The sequence below is a fragment of the Watersipora subatra genome, chromosome 3, assembly GCF_963576615.1.
Source record: "Watersipora subatra chromosome 3, tzWatSuba1.1, whole genome shotgun sequence".
NCBI classification, from domain to species: domain Eukaryota; kingdom Metazoa; phylum Bryozoa; class Gymnolaemata; order Cheilostomatida; family Watersiporidae; genus Watersipora; species Watersipora subatra.
The window spans coordinates 21,036,922-21,058,044 of NC_088710.1; the positions used below are offsets into that span (position 1 = coordinate 21,036,922).

Consider the following 21,123-nt stretch of genomic DNA (forward strand, 5'->3'; position numbering starts at 1 on the left):
TACCGTTTATGATAATCTAACTGTTCCCAAGGAGGCAAATTTAGAAAACAATCAAAATTTGATACTTCAGTGAGAGATTTTCTGTTTTAAAATGCAGCATGAGGAAACTGGAGAATAAAAATAGGGCAAACAAAAGCAGATAATATCATCCTCATCACGCGCTGACGAGTATGAACCATGCTATGTGACTATTTTCAATACTCGCAGTTCTATTACGGGAAGGAAGACAGGTGAAAAAACATATTTGTAAAAAATAAAAATGTGAAAACTTAATTCGGGAAACAAACATCGCTGAACTACCTTGTTGCTAATTTACAGTTAAAGTGAATTTTAATTGGTCCTTTTGCTGTGTGCCAGCAACCTAGCTAAATGCTGTGAGCTATATGACCCAACGCAAAAGGTTCCAAGTGTAACATGTAAAATTGCTACGCTGGTCAAATTGTGCATTGATATTGACGCATGGCCTATGACTCGAATGCTATGCATGTAGGAGAGAGTGAGCTTGTTTTTCTCGACGTAATTCCAAACTATTTAGAGAACCATGCTGAAAATTTTATCAATTCCTAAAAATTTCAGGACATCAATGAAATGCTGTAGAAATATTGCTACATGTTAAATGCTGTCAGATATGCCTTACTATGACCTATTTAGACTCATATTGATACTCTAAAACTCAGCTGAAGCAAGTACTGGCACTCCTAGTGTCAAGTACTGCACTCCTAGTGTCAAGTACTGCACTCCTAGTGTCAAGACCAACATATAGCTTATATATTGTTTTATTTTTTCTTTTTCATTTTCCATTTTACATGTTTTTTATGAGCACCGGAGAAACTGTGATGTTTCAAGGAACTTCAAATGTTACATACTGAAGACTGCTTTGGGTAGAGAGTCAGATATTTGTTCAAAATTCCTTGTTTAAATTTCATGTTTAAATTTTAACTTCATAATGTATTTTTCAAGGTTCGCACCTTGAGGTGATCGCACTGGATTGATAGTGTATGTATAAATACACAGTTATTAAACAGGTAAACACAGACGGCACATAACCTATAATATGTAGAAGTACTATTGCACAGAAGGAAGACAAATCCAAATTGAGCATGTGTTATCACAGTAGTTGTCTTCCCTATACACGCTAATAGATGAAGCTGCCAAAACTCCAGTAATCTACTGTACATTTGTAAAGTCAGAAACAACATTCCATTGGTAAGGCTGTCTTAACTAACATTTAAACATCCAGGCACATTAAAACTCATCCAATCAGCAGCTGCGTTGCAACTACCAGATATCCTAGTTTAGGTTAATTAGTTCCACACTATATTCTGATAACGTGTGATACAAATGTTCTATGACATACATGATCTTGTGCAGTACATAATTGTTTGAAAGATTGTCATCTCCTAAGCCTGGTTCCCATATCGGTTGCGATAGTCCGGCAATAACTTGCGCAGCTAAACGTTTGCGACGTTAGGCTCGGCAGCATATGTTCACATATAAGCTGCATCGCTAAACATAATCGCGCAATCAAATAAAATGTTCGCTAGCCATGCCGTTTCTATAATGGTGACCTTCACCCGTACAGTGCATTTCGGGAAGGTTTTGCCTGCAGCCTTTTGCGAAATTTGAACAGCGCTAAACTACTGCGATGCAGCCGGCAACTACCGGCGGTCCTCGGCAATACCCAGCGTGTAGGTTCCCATTTCACCGCTAATAGCCTGCGGTGCTGTCGCCGGTACTTTGCGACGTATATGGGAACCAGGCTATACCCAAGTCATTTGAATGTATAGGCAGTAATCGTAAATCAGCGACCGCAGGTACTGATACTAAACATCGACCTCTCACTACTTAGCGCCTTAAACTCACCCTCTTACTATTAAAGGTTTTTCAATACATTTAGTCGCATTTCTATTTGGGAAGGGAGGAAGACGGGTGAAAATAAACTAAAAACTAAACTCGAGAAAGAAACATCGCTGAACTATGTTGTTACTTCCCAAAGCCACATGTGTAGAGATCATCGACAAAAAATGTTTCGCCCACTAGACTGGTTTGCCCTAGCATTCTCCTAATTGTCGACAAAATTCGAGACAAACTGGTTTAGACCAGTATTCTCAAATGAGGCAACATGATGAGCCAAAAGATTTAATTATTGACTATATTTTCTTAAGCAAAATTTATATAATATATATAAAATTACATTATGTAAATGATGGTTATGAATGCAAGTCTAGAGGGTTGACGCTACTTCTATGGGTTTTTATACTTTTTGCAGTCCGTGCTGGTCCCCATTACTTTTGATAAGTGTTGGATCACAGTCTATGTCAAAGAAACACTTGATATTTATCTGTAAGTAATACTTGATCTTTTTGTTATATGATCTACCATTACGTTATGCTGAATATGACTGATGAACATGCCTATACCGTCATTTACCAGAGTAGTAATTCCTCGCTACCTCACGCTTCATCTTTCGAGGCTTTGGTACTTCGGAGGGTAAAAAATATTCATTAAAGAAAAACATTAACGATAATGAAAAAAAAAACAAAAACTAAAACACATAAATCTCGGCCATATTCTGATCCCTTCGCAAGCATGGTGATAGTAGTAGTCGTGGTTCGTTGTTTTCTTGTTACGTTTTGTGACATGTAAAAGGGCAAAGTGCATCATATATTCACGCATCATATATTCACGCATCATATATTCACGCATCATATATTCATGCATCTTATATTCATATATCCATGCATCATATATTAATATATTCATGCATCATATATTCATGCATCATATATTCATGCATCAGGCATTGTTTCAACCGCAAAATCGTTTGCTGAACCTAAGAAAAAGAAGAAAATGCTTAAAATCAATGAAAAAGTGACTTTATTAGATATGAGTTTATTAGTAGCTATTTTGCGAATTTTCACTCATCGCGGAGATGCTGGTCCAGACAAACAGTCAACAATGAGGTATTACCATATACATGTACACAATACACTACAATCATACTGCACCAAGCATATCTACGTAGAGGATTCAAACTCAGAACCTTCATTTCTGTAGCTTACCCAGTGGACTATGTGCGCAGCTAAGCGTAACGATTACTAATAGTGAAGACGCTCATTACATTACACAGGTAACAAAAACAGCTTATAAACAGTTGCAGACAATGTAGTATACAGGTAACGTAATGTTTATAAGCTGTTTTTATTACCCATGCAATGCAGGGCATTCAGCTGCTATATATAGACTTCTATATGCATATAATTTAATGTATATATTAAATTATATACAATATAATATTTAATAATTTATATATATAAATATCAGTGTTTGTTTGTCTTTTTGTTGCTTTTTTTGTGTTCATCCCTGTGTGCAGTTATAGCGATTAACATCTAGCGATGAAAAATCTGCTTTGCAGAATATTTAAGAGGATCGCAACTCTACAAACAAGCGTGCCTAACCACTAGGCTAAGCTGTTCTTATCATTGCTTGTGCTCTTACATACAGGTATATCCCTATCGCGATTGCACACGCTAAATACACTAGACGCTTCTATAACGTAAATTCCAAATAACATAAAAAATTATGCAGTTTTTGCTTCGTTCTACGTAAAATATTCCAAATAATGTAAAGTGAAAATAGGGGCAATTTTTCAAATTCGATTTGAATGGTAACATATCTCGCTGCATTTGTGAGAAAAAATGACGTAGGTATAGCGTTATATCTATTATATATACCGCCTCAATGACATTCTACTTGTAGTTCCTCGTGATAGATCATCAGATGTGTCGACAAAACAGAGAATACATGTAGTTAGCTGTGCAATTGTTAATAAATACTTGAAGGCGATTAATTGGTGCAGGTATAACAGCGCCGGTCTACTGATCTGAATGTCAGGAGTCTAGAGTATTGCCAAAAGCTATCTTTTATATTGACCTTGACCCCTGGATACAGATAGAAGACGAACAGGTAGACACTGCTCTTTTTTATAGAAAAATATATTTTTGTTTTGCTGTATTGAAGACATATAAAATATTTGCTATTAGTTTTACTTTCCAGAATAGACATTGCTCTCTAGAAAAAATGAACAAATCGCTGTAAATGAACAAATCATTGTAAATGGATGTCGAAAGTTGGACGTCAATTTATTGTAAAATTACCGCAATCATTATCTATAAAACCAGTGAAATTTATCACAAAAAGGAGACAAGTTGTTGATGCAAACTAATAAAATTTCAGTTATGATACAGCCAACCAATAAAAAAGTTGAATCTAGTTTTTTTTTGTATTGCCAAAGGGGTGAGTTTGGAAAACTCTTGGAATGGATTAGGCAATTTGCATGTACAGTCAAACATGGATAACTCGCCCACGGATAGCTCGAATACATGGTTAACTCGAACGGTTTCTTTGGTCCGTTCCCACATAATGATAAATTGCTATAGATAACTCGACCTCAACTCTGTTAACTCGAACAGTTTTTTGCCCAACGGCTACCGAGACGGTTGTTATCGCTTTAGAAAATCCCTTTATTCTAAGTCATAGAGGTAAACCTGAACTTTTCGTGAATCATAGGCGTCGTTATTACCACCGTCGGCAAAATATTTTTGCCAACGACTTTTCTAAAGGTTTGGTGAATTTTGATTTTTACCAAACATCCGCTTAGCGATCGCCTTTCGGAAGCATGGAAAAGTGAGGTGACCTTCGCATAAACTTCAAGAAAAATTGGCAAAATTGATCTCGGTTAAAACGCTCAAAAGAAAAAGATGTCTTTTCTTATGAGCATTTCAACAACGATCAAGTTTTGCCAATTTTAATCTAAAAAACGTCCTGGCAATAACATCACCTCAAACAACAAAACAATCTCAAATGATAGAAAAATCTCCTATTCTTTTTGATAAAAAAGTTTTAAATTTTACATTAGAAGCATTTAATTTGAAACAAGCCATTTATGCTTTTGATTTCCATTATAGTTTGTATATGTACATGTATCTACTAATAAATAAATAAATACATGGACTTGTGACAGTGCTCTGATAACTTGAACGCTCTGATAACTTGAACACTTTTGCTCGGCCCCGTGAAGTTCGAGTTATCCATGTTTAACTGTATTTTACTGTTCTTATAATGTAAAATCCCTATAATTTAAACGTTTCTGAAATGGATTATTTATGTTGTAATGAGTGTCTACTGTATGCACTTTTTATTATTAATAAACATTACTTTTTACTATCGTTATTTTTTAGAAACCTTTTTAAAAACGTTTTTTCATCATTTACAATTTTTTTAATTTGTAATTTTTTATTTTGCAATTTTCAAATGTTCCTTTACACTCCTATTTCCGGTCTCGGTAAATCTGGAAAAGCTATATACTTTTTATGTGGACAAATGTATCATCTGGAGTAGGAATTGCCTCTACATTCTCTCTCCAATTGGTCAGACAAAGACAGTCTGATATCTCATTTTTATGTTTGTACTAGTATTGAGATGTACTAGTATCGTCCATCAAAATTTTTAATACAACAAGCTTCTGCTGCAACAGTAAACTTTTTTATACATACAACCCCATGTATTCACTGCTTATTTTAGAAAAAATTTATTTGAACAACACAAAAAGCACTTTTCATGATATGAAGTTTACAAATTAAAATGGTAAATGTTGTATGGTAAATAAAAATAAGTTTTCTGTGCAAATACTTTTTTACCGGACAACACCGAGCATTCATCTAGTATATAAAACAAGATATCTGAATGATATACTCAACATATCAATCAAAGAAATATGGGTATGATCAAGCATCTCTGCTGTGGTTGTACAGGGAATATCATTGCCTTCAAAGGCGTCAATTCCAAGCAATGGGGACAGAAAAGCGGACACATGCCAGGATTTTAACTGTTACAATTAGTTACCTTTATGTTCTCGATAATCATCTCTGGATTGGTGCAGACGGATTCGACAAAGAAGACGCTGTACTGACGACTGCAATCTGCTTCCAAGGGGCAACAGACATCTAAAATCATCTGTCTCCTCTCCCGCGTCGCATTTGTTGCATCAAACAGCTGTGGTGAAAAATGGGCGGAGTTAACCAATCATTGTACATAGTATTGATATTAGGTGTAAATACTTATCACAGTTTACCTACAGGAGCATGCATTTGATATTTCTGTTTTGACTGCTGCAAACAAATAAAGCGAAAGTAACATAATCCAATGAAAATACAAGCCCAAAGTGAAAGTAACATAATCCAATGAAAATACACGAATAAAGAGGAAAAAGTCAGCGTCTTGATACAGCTCAGCTTGTGTAACGCAAGAGATTGCATAAACTGAAAAACAGAAAAAACGTCAAGTATTGTTTAAAACTACTCTACACGCTTTATTTCAACTGAATGCAGACAAAAGAGATATTTTACAGTTGAAGTGAAAGTCCCTGAAAATGTCTTACTAAATACTAGACACTGTCCATGACCAAAAATTAGGTAGATCTTTCAAGATCAATCTTGCTTAAATGTGAAAAATTAAAATTAATTTTATATTACTTAAAATTAAATTTCATTTTTAATGATAAAAACTAGGTTGTTTTTAAAATGATCGATCTTGCTTAAAGGTTGACTTGCAACAAAATTCACATTACAGTTATTTGATATGAAAAGATTCACCATGTCTTACTCTGTTGTGTTGTAGGTGCAAAATATGTGGAAATGTGATTACAAGCTCTTAAAAGCTCAAAAACGAACAGTTAATCGCAGCCACACGAGACCGCTGTAGTTTGGATTCGCTTTCCAAAACAGCTCAAATGGGACGTAGTTGTTACAGAATGGTTTCTGTTTACACTTTCACGCAACCTCATTCGTGGAAATATTTTCACAAATATATTTCACACATTCAATAAAACCATGTCTATTGTTCTTACGCGTGTTTTATCGGCATTGTAATGCTGTCACTTTTAGCAGTGATATCTTATAACTTACCGTAAAAATTCGTTTAATTTTTAGCCTTAGCTTGAAGGAGTACGTATCATTGTCTGATAATCATGACGAGCCTGTTGGTCCCCTGTGATAATCGAAAAGTGCTGCAGGAATTATTTGCGAAGTATTGAGTCACACGATCAGATTACGACTTGCCGATTAGACCAAACCGAAACAAAACTGTAAAGTAGCGAGCATCTATATTTGATACGTGGTCTTCGGTAAAACCCGAAGAGTTTGTCATAAACTAGTGCTACGATAAGTTTTATATTGAGCTTTTTATTGGCCTTTCAATTCACGTGAGAACATCACGTGACAAGACAATAAATAAATTTCATGACTACGTCAGAGAAATAAAGAGATTCCAATCTACGGCGGCTTTTCCTTTTTGAGGTTTTAAGAGCTTGTAATCACATTTCCACATATTTGGTACTTACAACACAACAGAGTAAGACATGGTGAATCTTTTCATACCAAATAACTGTAATATGAATTTTGTTGCAAGTCAACCTTTAACGCTCTAAAGCCTGGGCCAGAGAAAACTTGGGGAGTTGTTTTTCCACTGAATCCTACTCTCTAAAAAATTCGGCTGCTTAGTTCCGCTTTTTTTTCTGACTTCCAGTTTAGACAGGATTACGAAATTTTTGATAATATGGGTATGATAAGCTTTCAGTAGAATTCCAAAGTTTAAACTCGATTGGACAATCGCCAATTGAGATATCGCCAAAATATTCAAGGCACTTCAAACCGGCAAAGAAATGAAAAATGGCTGACGACAAGACTTTAGTTTCTAATGACAGACTGATTGAAGTTCTTAGTAATGAATGTTCAGAAATAAGCAAGCCAAAGTTTCTTCTCATCAACAACAAAAGCTTGACACCAAAATTAGTTAATTTTCTATTAAAAAAAACCCACACCATCTATTAGATTCAAGCTACTGCAATAATGATGTTTTGTCAGTTACCTTAAAACAACATTTCATTTGAAAATGTGAAATAAGAACTATTGGCTTATTTTATTTCCGGTTCTTCCATTGCTTTCCACAAGCTGAGAACTTCAGTATTATATTCAGTTCAAAAAGAATAGTGCAAATCTAAGAGCTTTCAGTCGATAGAAGGCTGGTAATATGGTCTAGGATCAAGAGCTGGCTTATGTATACAAGGCTCGGCTTCAAAGAGTTAAATATGAGAAATCGATATCCGCCGACTGGTTGAAGGATATCACAAGATAGACATTTTTAATCATCTCATCCTAGTCAAAGATAAATGCCAAAGAACTAGGGTGATGGTAGTGCGTGTAGTATGACTCCTTTACCGCTCACTGTAACGTGACTACAGCAGCGTGGAGCAAGAGATATAAATAGTTAAATATATGTATAAAGCCTGAGACAGGATATGGGTGCAGTGAATACTGCCAATATGCCAGGTGGAGATAATACTCAACGAGGAAAGGGTTAACCAACGCATCTGATGTAATAACTTCTGCAGGCAGTATTTTATATTTAAAAGAATGTATGAAATAACGTCTTTTATCAGAGCTGTATATGAATTTATTCTTTATAGATTAATGTGATTTGCTTGCTTATGCACTAAATAGTGATCTGGTATATCGATTGTAATGCTGTTTAGAGTTATCCACCCTTGAGTAGGAAATACTCTTATATGGAGATTTGTTTAGAGACTGTTATGCCAACCACTGTAGAGAAATTTAAATTGTGAATCATTACTTGCTAGCCTGTATTCTTCCTCGCTTTAGGTTGATAAACTCTCTATTATTCAAAGGCATTGATGAACAAGAGCATACAAGGTCGTTACACCCTATATTAACAATATATTTCCTAAATGGACATTTCCATCAACGGGTAACAAACGTAATGGCATGACTGACTTAAATTTCTCAGCCAACAAGCGGCTAGTGTTGCGACGCCTTTAGCTCCGCCCACCGACGGATCAGAATTTAGTTATACAACCTATAACTAGTTTCAGCCAGCTGAATGAACTGATTGGGACCAGATGATGTTGGACAGAATGTTGCAAGTAACTTGAACATTTTGTACAATAAATTTGACGAAGTTTTGCCTTTGTTGTTGTATTTTTAGGTATGTTTTAAAATGCGTATTATAATGTGGTATGTCTTATATATTGGTTAAAAACAGAAAGCGACCACAGAGTTGGGACTGTGCTTTACGATATGGTGTACGCTATGGTGCGCAAAATACTATATCTTTAAAAACTTGTACATTAACGTAATCTTATGGGTTTGATTGTATAGGCTTGGATATATTAAATAGGCAAATACAAGGAGCATGTAACCTGCAATATGTAAAAGTAATATCGCACAAAAGGTAGACAAATTCAATATTTTGTTTCAAAATTACTAAGGATATAACAGATTTGCTTCTAAAAGTTAGTAGAATTTTCATGTCAAACCTCTTTTCGCATTTCAACAAATTGGTTTCCATTTTAAATCTCTCCAGTTCTATAGAGTGATTCAGCAATTAGTAGCAAACAAAATTGTTGTTTATTATAGATCTAATCAGACAAAAGCCAAGGGTGAAAACACTAATCAAACAAGACTATAGTGTATGGATTCTCTGGATCTAGGTAGCTCTTGCTATCTTCTGAGGTGTTAAAAACGAATCAACCGACAATGAAAGAAAAAGTATGAACCAAACATTCTAGCACATCGTCTCCTAAACCAATGAAGAGACAAATACAGTATGTTTTCATGACACGCATGAAGGGCATCATGCCAGTTTGGAGTTGTGTGCAAGTTGCGTGATCGAGCGAATTAAGTTTTTTTTATGGACATACGCATGATTCGGATTGACTCCAGCGCCTTGTTAAAAAAGGTGAGGGATTGTACGCTCTAAGTTAATAATTAATGGCGCAGTTAGCGACGCAAACACACGAAACTTGATCAAGAAAAAATGACGAAAATATTGAAAATGTTCAAAATTGAATAGCTTGTGTAGTATTTTAATGCGCATCATTCGCAAGTGCTATTTCCATTATTCGCAAGCAAGATGGATTCGATAAAGTTTTGTGAATCGCAAAACTCGCTTAGTTTGTGGATTTATGCCGTTTCCATGATGCGGTTAGCTTGCGGATTGGCTCACGAAAATTTACGAATCATGCCCATCATGGAAACATTATGATAAAAAGTGCTAGCACACCATCTCAATAAAAAGCAATAAGTACATCACACAAGGATGTGATAATTCATTGCAACAATGATCAATCATGGTTTCCTCTTGCCATGATTGGGACAAAGGAAAAACAATTTTGAAATTTTAGAATTTAGAATGTTTTGTGGTCTACCCTTATGCAAATATCTAAGCTGTCGGGGCGGGATCTGTTACATATACAGCTAGTTGCTGCATAGCCAATGAACCACATCCTGATTCTATTCTAGTTGTCGTCTACTTTTACCTTAGAAACTGAACAAAACATTCAATCAACCAGCGATGGAGTTGATTGACGGGATGGGATGTACAGGGTTTAGGAGAAGAAACTTGATAATTTAGCCTAAGTGTAACAAAGACAGCTTGAAAAACAGTAAACTCACAGCCACTTCTCCCGACTCCTTGTCCAGCCATGCTGTCATATCATTGAGAGCATCGACAGCGCACTGCCTGCAAATGAAATGCACAGCTTATTGTTCTGTATCAACAGCTAATCTGAAAATCTTTACTATAATAATAGCCGGGTCCGTCCCTCGCCAGAGGTTAGCAAAAATATTGCTTTCGACGGGATTTGAACTCATGACTTTCACCTTGATAGACCAACACTCTAACATGCACACTAATAGCCGCTTTCAGATTTCTAGGAATGATTGTGCAAATACTTATTCACTCTGCTCTATCGCACACCTGATGGTCTCTCAAGGCACACTCTAAACTGTCAGGGTGCCAGCAAACAATAAATTGCAAATGAAACCACAAGTCCATGCCTAGTTGACAATTGCCTATCAGTGGGATGAGAATAAGATATTATGGTATTATTAATAAGGTAATATAGTATTTCCCATAATACCACAAATAAACTTCCGTCAAAACAACAAGTACCGATGCTATTTTTAAAAATAACTAAACACCTTACTAACTATATACTCTAAGAGTTATCCTTCCTCTATTGTTACTGAACTATAGAATACTGTTAACATGGTTGGATATGACAGTCTGATGACAAGCGAAACCTAACCAATTCCAAACCACCTTACTGATGCCATGAGGAGGATAAAACGTTCTTTTTATTTAAAATTACAGGATTTACAGGCAGATACGCTGCTTTCCTGTTCAAATGTCAGATGTCTCAAAAGAAGCCATACCAGCTGCCGTGTAGCATGATTAGTCAGCTATTTAATTGATGTCGTATTGAGAGTTTAGGCAAGTTTTTCAGAAGACAAGCTTAACTGGCAAATATATTGGCAACATTCTGGTTATGGTATGAAACATGTTAATGACCAGACGCAACATTTCGATTAAATCATGTATTTCCACATCAGTAACACACATGTTTAAGAGAGAATTAAATACACAACATATGCCCATTTATGGAAGCCATTTCATGTTTTGTCCCCTGCTTTTGTTGTTCATTACACGGATACATACACTAAGTTCATAGAACAAACAAACTAGCTTTTACTAGCCGATTCCACATATTTAAATTGAAACAACAAATAATCAGTAGATTGTGGTGTTGGTAATATATGATATACAGTTATATATAACTATATTACATATATATACCGTAAAACCTTAAATTGAATGCCACCTCTATTTGAACGCCACCTCCAATTGACCACCACCCTGAGAGAAGGGTTGAAAAATAGAGCGCAGATGTTCGTTCCATCAAAAGCAACAACCAGAACGCAGATATCTGAGCAAACGATGGAAATATTATTGTTTTAAAAACGTTAATTTTTGTTTCTGCGCGTAATATAAGTATGATTCGTTTATATCACTTGTTCATGAATATATATTTGTATCATTTGATAGATTATCATTATATAACTTTTAAATATGCAGATTTATAGCATGTTATTTAATAGCATCCTTGCGGCTATCTTAACCCGGCTTACAATGGATCGATGCTTATAACTCCACTTCTATTGCACATAAAAAACTAGTTTTGGCTGTAAACTGTAGCAAACATATCAATGAGTGCAATAACCCTTTATTCAACAATGTTAAAAATAGATTTAAAATAAAAATGTCTTCAAATTTAAAATGAAATAAAAATTAAAAATGCCAACAAATTGCAAAGAAGGGCACAGGCTATAATATCATCGCAGGTCAATTGCAAGCAATAGATATCAACTGGTAGAGCTATTTCTCAGTTTCTTGATGCAAATTTATTAAGAGATCTTTGACAAGTTGGATGTAAGTTGGCAGATTTATTGCGTCCAAAAGGTTTAATATCGGTCCACCGAAAAAAGAGAGCAAAATATAGGCAACATTCGCTTCGCCCGTGGTAGGGCTAAATTTATCTTTTGAATGCCACCTCCACTATTAGAGAGGAAAAGTTGAATAATAGAACGCCATGGCATTCAATTGATGTTTTACGGTAATCTATATTATAATTATATTACATATATATATATATAATTTATACTATAATAAAAGCTGTTTCCATTCGTCCAAAGCCACAGTGGCAGATTGGGAAAAAAGTTGCATCATGCGTGACTTGAACTCGCGACTTTCAGCATGTCAGACCGGCACTCCAACATCGGCGCCTATCAACCATCTCATTACATTCATGTGTAATTACACATATGGCTATTATACATGATGATCCCTTAAGCCTGGTTCCCATATACGTCGCGATGTACCGGCGACAGCACTGCAGACTATTAGCGGTGAAATGTGAACCTACGCGCCGGGCACCGCCGGTAGTTGCCGACAGTTAACGCAAGAGTTTAACGATGTTCAAATTTCACGAAAAGCTGCAGGCAAAGCCTTCCAAAATCGCACTGTACAGGTGAAGGTCACCGTTATCGGAACGGCCTGGCGAGTGAACATTTTATGTGATTGTGTGATTATGTTTAGCGATGCAGCTTTATATGTGAACAGACGCCGTCGAGCCTAATGTCACAAGCGTTTTGCTGCGCAAATTACCGCCGGAGTCTCGCAATTGATGCGGGAACCAGGCTTTATGGCACACTATACAGCAGGGTACAAGTATATTATAACAGAAGGAGCATTAGAAGTACTGGTTATTCAAGATAAGCCTTTATACAGCGATAAAGCACACACGACTATATATCTCAGTAACACTCAAACCATACTGGCTAGAACCCAACTACGGAAAAATGACATGCTGTCGACCTTTCAAACAAAATACATAGCCTATGTTGATGAACCCTGTAATTTGTGAATCAAAATTTGTAACCATAGAATAGTGGGCCAAATGCAATGCATCTATCATCAACCATAACAAATCAATAATAAATAACAAATCAACATATTTTATTACAGATGAGTTTATTTGACAACAAAAGGCAAGGAGTTTTCTTTAAAGCTTTAAATGACCTTTGACCTGGTAACTTTGATGTCATAATGTTAAGGCCCATTGGTACAGCCTTAAGGATCACAGCTATCGCGGTACAATTATCCTTTGGCCAAGGGGCAATGGCTTATAATCAACAGCCAGTGATAGATATAATATTTACATCAAGGCAGCAGATAACAGTTAATCGCAGCAATCCATAAACCAGACTGCGATGTGATGCGTGGGCTAGATAAAGCTAACGACCTTGACATAGAGCTAGTTTATCACCAAAACCTGTCAGAATGCCAAAGTTCAAAATCCTTGGATTAACATGCTCATCAATTCTGCCTGATACAATGCCAAGATTTTAGCTACTCAGACAGGCGATGGCTCCAATATAGATTCTTTCTTTTTATGAGGTTATGGTATGTAACAAATCTGGACCTGAGTCAGGGCAATGATCCATTGCGACAATAGTTATTTGATCCAAGTGCGTCAAATAACAGGTTCGGCTGATGCAGAATTGCTGCATCTTGTGCCTGGATTCAAACAATTTTTGCTTTTAGATAAACTTACACCAATCCAGAGACAAAACATGATATAGCCTGAGAAATATTAAAATGATTCATAAAATAGATTAGGAGTTACAACATGTCCTTGACACTGAAACAATTATGACGACATCGGTAGTGCTTTGGCATTTGATGATAATGATTGACACTTTGTTGGCACGACCTAAATTGCCCCACAAAAACTCGATGAATGCCACGGATATACTACCTGCGGATCTCCATGGCCTTCTTGTTACCAGGGTCGAAGAACTCGTGGTCCCTGTACTCATAGGTGGCTGCCCGCCGGTACTCACCCACATTAAACACTGAAACAAACAATCTCCAGTCAATCTGACGATACAATGATAGCAGAAATCATGTGGTCGATATCAGCCTTTTTCCCCATTTCACCCGCGAGTATAATGGATAGAACGAAAACAATAACACAATAACAAAAGGTGCACATATTGTTTGTCTAGCGCAAGGCGTAGGCCTAAAACATGCCTGATACTGAGTAGTCAGCCTGTTGTAACATGACAATAGTTATATTAGCTCAGGCACAGAATGCATTTACTTTATTAATTTAAACATCAAAAATAATCTCAGCAAAAATAGAAACCAACTATATTTGATCGGTAGAATGCCAATGAGTGTCCTTGTTTGGCAGCGCTGCCAAACAAGGATGATACTATGCTTAGAAGAGGAAATATAAATAACAAAACAAAAATTTCTAAGAATGTATGTGATTTCACTCCTCTCTCATCCATACAACACAAGACGCACACGAACTTGTACAAAACCTTGGTAGATTTTATTAGAAAGGATCGGCATTTTTTATCAAATGCGATTGTTTTTGATGTTTGAAGTGGTCAGCAAAACTTTATTGCAATTAAACACTCCGACAAAAAAGTTTGTGCCAGAACGACGTGACTATAGGCTGCCTGCCTCTATCGTTGTTGACATCGGCGATTGTGTTCCAGTTGCATCATTACGCATCTCCATTCTGTCGGTCCCTTTGTCAAAGTGCAACTATAAATGTCGTGATCGTACTTTCGCATGAATCTTGAGCGTTTTAACCGCGATCACAGTTTGTCAATTTAACTTCAAAACATTCTGGCAGTCACATCACCTCAAACATTAAAAACAATCGCAAATTTTAGACAAATATCGATAATTTTTGATAAAATCTACTAAACTCTTTTGTAAGTGTTCATCTTAAAGTGAACGAGAGGTTTCGAGATCAAATCCAGCACGAAGCGAATCGTTCATCCCTAGATTTTAATAGTTATAGCTGGACACACCGAACGACGGACTTTGAGATTTATATAGATAAGCAAATAAGATAAGTTGAATGCTTAAAACATTAAAAATCATAACATATCTTAGCGTAAAAAACCTTTGAGCCATGCGTGAAGAAACCAGAGTACGAATAAAAAAGCTATTGGAGTACAATGACTCTAACAACCTGCTGTTCACTGACAACATACACAGAACAACCTGCTGTTCACTGACAACATACACAGAACAACCTGCTGTTCACTGACAACATACACAGAACAACCTGCTGTTCACTGACAACATACACAGAACAACCTGCTGTTCACTGACAACATACACAGACAGGTCATCAGTGATAAGAGAAGATTAGATGAGACAACGTAAGTCAACAGCTACCTTAGCTAATCATATTCTTTATTTGCCTATATTCCAGATTTTCTCTCATTTGCATAGACATCGATAGGGCAATGATGTCAAAAACCCACCAGCACTAAAGTCTGTTTGTTTGTATTTATTCACCTCGATGGCTAATTCTAGTAGTAATGAGTACACTTTCTACGTTTTGAAAAGTTATTAAAAATGGCAAATCCATCGCCATGAAAATTTTTTATCATCCATTCATCTCTATTCGCAGGCCAGTATACTGCCGGTGGTCATATTACATAAATAGCAAATAAAAAGCAAACATAGGTCGGGCAACACAAATGATAGCTCGAGTAGCCGCAAGAGGCGGGGCAATGTGCCACATGCTGAATATTGTAGCTTTTGAAGCCACCTTGTTAAGGGTGTTTACAGCATAGCCGTGCATTCTGTATTTTCATTACCCCTTCCACCCTCCTCTTCTACTGGTAGCCATAGACGGATTGCCTATCGTATGTCATCAGCATGAAATTTCTTGCTAATTTGGCTAAGGAAAATTGTTAGCCACGGCGGTTTTAGAACTGCTTTGCAGCAGGACTCGCTGGACTCTCTGGAATAGATTTGTTCTGATTTCTTTTGCTTAGACTATCCATGTTTTCTTCATTAACAATCTCAACTCGGGCTCTGCACCTCGAATAGCCATGCTACAGCGCATATGGGCCCTTATTGCACCTTACTTTTTCTATCAACTTGTTATGTTATGATTTAATATAGAATAAAACAAACAAACAAACGTATTACACAGCCTAATTTTCTACATCTGTTCTCTTCTAGCCCCTAGCCCTTCATAGCAACGACTGATATGCATTTACTAGAACTACTGTTACTGCATGGTACCAAGGCATCTAGTTTTTAAATCTGTCCTTATAAAATAAAAGGAATACAAAAACTGCTTTTCTTTACGCTAATTGAGATGCCCACTACTGATACGCCAGTTCTGGTACTTTCGGTGCGGCCGGGACGCTCTGAGAGCATCCCAGAAAATATACTTTAGTAAATTGGCTATCCCGTGGTTTGTCTATGATGGTATATGACTACGAGGACAAGAGGTCAATAGTAACAAAGTAACCTACCTTTGGTGTTGATGCCGATCCAATTGAAATACCTAGCCATCTTCTTGGCAATATACGTCTTGCCCCTTGCAGGCAGCCCCACCAGAACAATCACTACCGGGTTTTTCACAATGTTGGCGCATGACACTGAAATAAACCGCTAAGGTAAGTTAACTAAAACAAGAAACTAGATCTAACGCTGCCTGCAAATGTTAAAAAGTAACACTGAACCGTAAAACAGTAATTACGTGTAGGTGATGAGTGGAAACGGCAGCAATAGAATGGACGGCTCATGCTGAGACTCCCTTAGCAATAAGTCAAACTTCTCTTCGCAAGAGTTAGTCAATAACGCTAGTCAACCATAGCCAAGGCGAGCAGTATATAAGCTAGCTGATGCAATTGACCACAACCAATCAACAATGCTATACAGGAGGCATGGCCTCATGCGCACTAGGCGGTGTTTACAAAAGCAGGTATTGATTTGAAGCTATGATGGAGGGAGACAACTCCTATACATAATAGAAATGCATAATTTTATAATTGCTGATAATTATTTGATGCCAATTGCTGTGTAAATGGGAAAAGCGCTAGGTGCTTATCAATGAACTCGTGGTGCCAGGATTTCGACTAGCAGAGTTGGCAACAAAACATAACTCATTTTCCGCTAGAACATACATAGCCTCGCTGTTTGATCTAATTGACCATAACAACATTTACAAAACCTTGGTGACCGACATTATAGTTTGCATTTCATTAACATCAATGCATTAATGTGCATTCCATGAAAAATGGAATGAATTACCATGCATTGCAAACTGCAATGGTCTATCATAGAACTATTGCGGTTCTTTGCTTATGGTTCTATGATTATGTTCGTCTTTCCATGGAGTATCCTCGGCTATGGAAAGCGTAGAAACTCATTCAATGGTCGATATTTTGACTTTGTCTTGTTCAAATACGCGGTAGACAAAAATACTAAACCTAGTCAAATAACTGGCCCAACATTAATGAGCATATGAAGTTTTTCTACAACAAATATTCATATGGTTCTATTCTGCAGTCAAGGGCTGACTGATTTAACGACCAACTTACACAATGTTTCTTGTAGATTTCAGAAAGTATCGGCCTTTTTATCATTTGTGATTGTTATTGATGTTTGAGACAATCTGGCTGCCAGGATGTTCCAAAATCGACAAAACTTGATCGCGGTTAAAACGCTCCGTATATTTGATGAATTTTCAGATTCCCTACGTGTAACCTAAGAGCGGTCGGTGCCCGTTAAAAAATTTCGAAAAATATCTATTAATGAATGAGGTAAGTAGTAAGTATTCATTTAGGCCTACACGTAGGCGTATCCATATACTGAGGGTTGTCATCAGTGATATAAGATTGACACACTCATTACTCTATCAGTAACAGGCAAATGAAATCAATAAATACGTTTTTAGCATATATACCCAACACGTTTGTTTTACATAAAACTAGTTGAATGTTCGGTGTTGCACAGGTATTAAAAACAGCTTATAATTAGTGGCAGGTAATGTTACCGCCATGTTACCTGCTACTTGCCATTAGCCTAGCACATTGCCAATGACGAATTGGAGTAAGCTACTACGCGTATTGCTAAACCGACTAATAAGAGCCGAGAAAGCAAGCATACAATGACATTGCGTGTATTTGCAGAGTGCTATGCCTATTTTAATCTAGATAACAACTCATATTGCCTAAAGAATAAATTGCATTTGGTGTAGCTCAATGGGTTAGTTTATCGCCTGGTGAACAGGAGGTTCTGAGATCACATCCAGCACGAAGCAAATCTTTCATCCCTAGATTTTAATAGCTATAGCTGGACACACTGAATGATGGACTCTGAGATTTATACAGACAAGCATTTGGTTGAATGTATTTGATTAAATGTTTTAAGCATTTGGTTAAATGCTTAAAATACTAAGAATCATAAAAATTGAATACCACAGCTTTCTTTGATACATCAGCATGCATACGGCTAGTTATCAACAATGAACTCTACCTGATTTAGATATCGCACGATCGGCGTACCTAGAATCAAGACAAAAACTACCGTGGTCCCTTATTTTTCGTGAAAAGTGAAAAACCGTAAAATAGAAAATAATGAACTCCCTCCCAATCCAATAGTATTGAAAAAAATAATAGTATTACAATAATAAAAATGATAATAATAATAATAGCATTGGAAAAAGAGATTCTTATGTTATAAGAGTATTCTAAATATAGAATAGTTGTTAGTCTGGAGTGATTAGTAGTTTTTGTTTGAGGGGTGTAGCTATGAAGTGATACATGTAAATATAGCCGCTACTAATGCATTAATACAATACATATCCATGCTATCATAGATGAGTAACATATTTCACTACCCATGGCTGCTGACCTATGCTCATGCTGGTAAAGTGAGAAGAGTTCTATGGGCAGTATTTAATTTTAGACCCAAGGGACCAGTATTCATCTAGTGTTGTCTTACAAATCAAATATATTTACATTGGAGACGAGACCTAGCTTATGAACGGCAAACTCAACCAATAGAAAGCCGAGAATACGCTTTTAGTAAAAATTGTTTCTGTGGATCAAAAATTGACATACAGACATGAATTCTTTATGTTAAGTGGAATTTAAGTTATAGGAGGTTTATGCTATAGGAGTGTCTACTGTACCCGCAACTGGTGACACATTAATGCGTAGGGCTAAATCTGCTTGGTTTGGTGATAAAGTTCCAAACATCTGAAATATTTCCATGCTTCTGAAATGTTTCCATGATGCAGTTAATCCACACGTTTGTGTCATTCCCAAAATGGCAAACACCAGCAAGTCAAATGAGTTTTGTTACTTTTATCAAGTGTTTCATGCTTGCGAGAGCAGCATGAAACATGTAAACAGCACTTGCGAATGATGCGTAAACTATGCTATTTTAAACATTTTCCATACCCCAGTAGTTCCTAGTTTGATTTGAGCAAGACACGAGTGCACTACTATAATCTCTGGCATAAAATTCCTTATCATTTTTAGTATATCACCCATGTTAATACGCAACATGTGAATTTCCATTGAAACACTTATGCTATCTTATCGTATGCTAACTCAATGTGTGCACAACTCCAAATCTACAACACAACGAAAACAAAGTTTTAATGTTATATTTGAAATTACTTTACATCTAAAGTAAAACGCTTGCTAAACATTGGTATATGATTGATTTTAAACTATTTGCGTATCAAGGTAATCTTTAGTAGAGACATTACTGTATACTTGAATGGAAACTTAAAATTTAGCCTGACATTTTTACATTACATTCATTTTTAACAATAGAACCATGATATTTCACTTGGAATCAAGTTCTCATGACTAAAGACTCTGAATGAACAAGTTGTAGATAATACAGCTAACAAGATTTAAAAAAAAAATTATATGGCATCACATATGTTTCCAGCTGATATTTTGCATTTATCGCCAATCTTTCTGTTCATTCTCAAGACTTGGTCGAAATTACATGAAAACACTATTAAAGGTTCAATTTTGTAATGTTATGTGCTACTGATGATGCATTCATGATGTTAGGAGCTGTCAGTTGGTTTTTAATTACTGGAACAAAATTTAAATCTGGAGTTGTATGCCCTAAACAGAGCTTACAACTCCAACTTCCGGCCCAAACACGTTTAAAAAAACTATGGTAGTAAATAAAAAATTGTCATTTATAACAATATAACTATGCTATTCCATTTTAAATAGTTGATTTAAAATTTGCAGAATGGTTCCACAATTTTGAAAAATACCAACTTCCTCCATAATCAGAGGCATCGACAGCATGAAGTACTCAGTATAATCCTAGTAGCTGTTCAGCAACCTTTCAACGCTTCAAATAAGATAAAGCAGCAAATTCTTATGAATTTCAGAATAAAAATCCAGTCGATTGAAATATGGTTATATAATCACCAGCAATGCCTGTATCGCACGTTTGGAATTCCATGTTGTTTTCAGCTGACTTGTTATACTATTAAAAAACCATTTATTTGTCATTACGAAAAAATTAATACGACATTCCATGCTTCAGTATCAAGAATTTTTGAATAAATATTATATTGTGACATTTCAGCATGATGTTGCAAATTATAAATGCTTTTAGGCTCTCCGATTCTTGTCTATCGTGTGCTGCTCAAGTACACGTCAATAACAAGCTAAGATCAATAAAAAATGTTTGGTATTAAAACTGTGCAAAATTAAACTATCAGAGCTATTATAGGAACTACAAGCTATTAAAGATCGGTACAGCTGCGAAAAATTGGTTATAGTAAAAGGTTGGGCCTAACACAGGGGTCGGCAACCTTTTCTATTCGAAAAG

At 36.2% G+C, this 21,123-nt stretch overlaps 1 protein-coding gene across 2 annotated transcripts in view; it reads right to left on the bottom strand.

The window, feature by feature from the left end:
- The window catches only part of LOC137391712 (6-phosphofructo-2-kinase/fructose-2,6-bisphosphatase-like), a 47,247-nt gene that overhangs the window by 19,452 nt on the left and 6,672 nt on the right, over window positions 1-21,123 (bottom strand). Inside the window, exons 1-5 of one of the 2 annotated variants that reach the window (XM_068078242.1) lie at window positions 17,003-17,125; window positions 16,776-16,901; window positions 14,234-14,330; window positions 10,530-10,596; window positions 5,905-6,054 (exon numbers count right to left, since the gene is read on the bottom strand). In XM_068078242.1, coding sequence (XP_067934343.1) covers window positions 5,905-6,054; window positions 10,530-10,596; window positions 14,234-14,330; window positions 16,776-16,901; window positions 17,003-17,048 — 486 coding nt within the window. In that variant the 5' untranslated portion in view covers window positions 17,049-17,125. Of the gene's footprint in view, window positions 1-5,904; window positions 6,055-10,529; window positions 10,597-14,233; window positions 14,331-16,775; window positions 16,902-17,002; window positions 17,126-21,123 lie in introns of those variants that run through there. The other variant, XM_068078244.1, reaches the window with a different exon arrangement.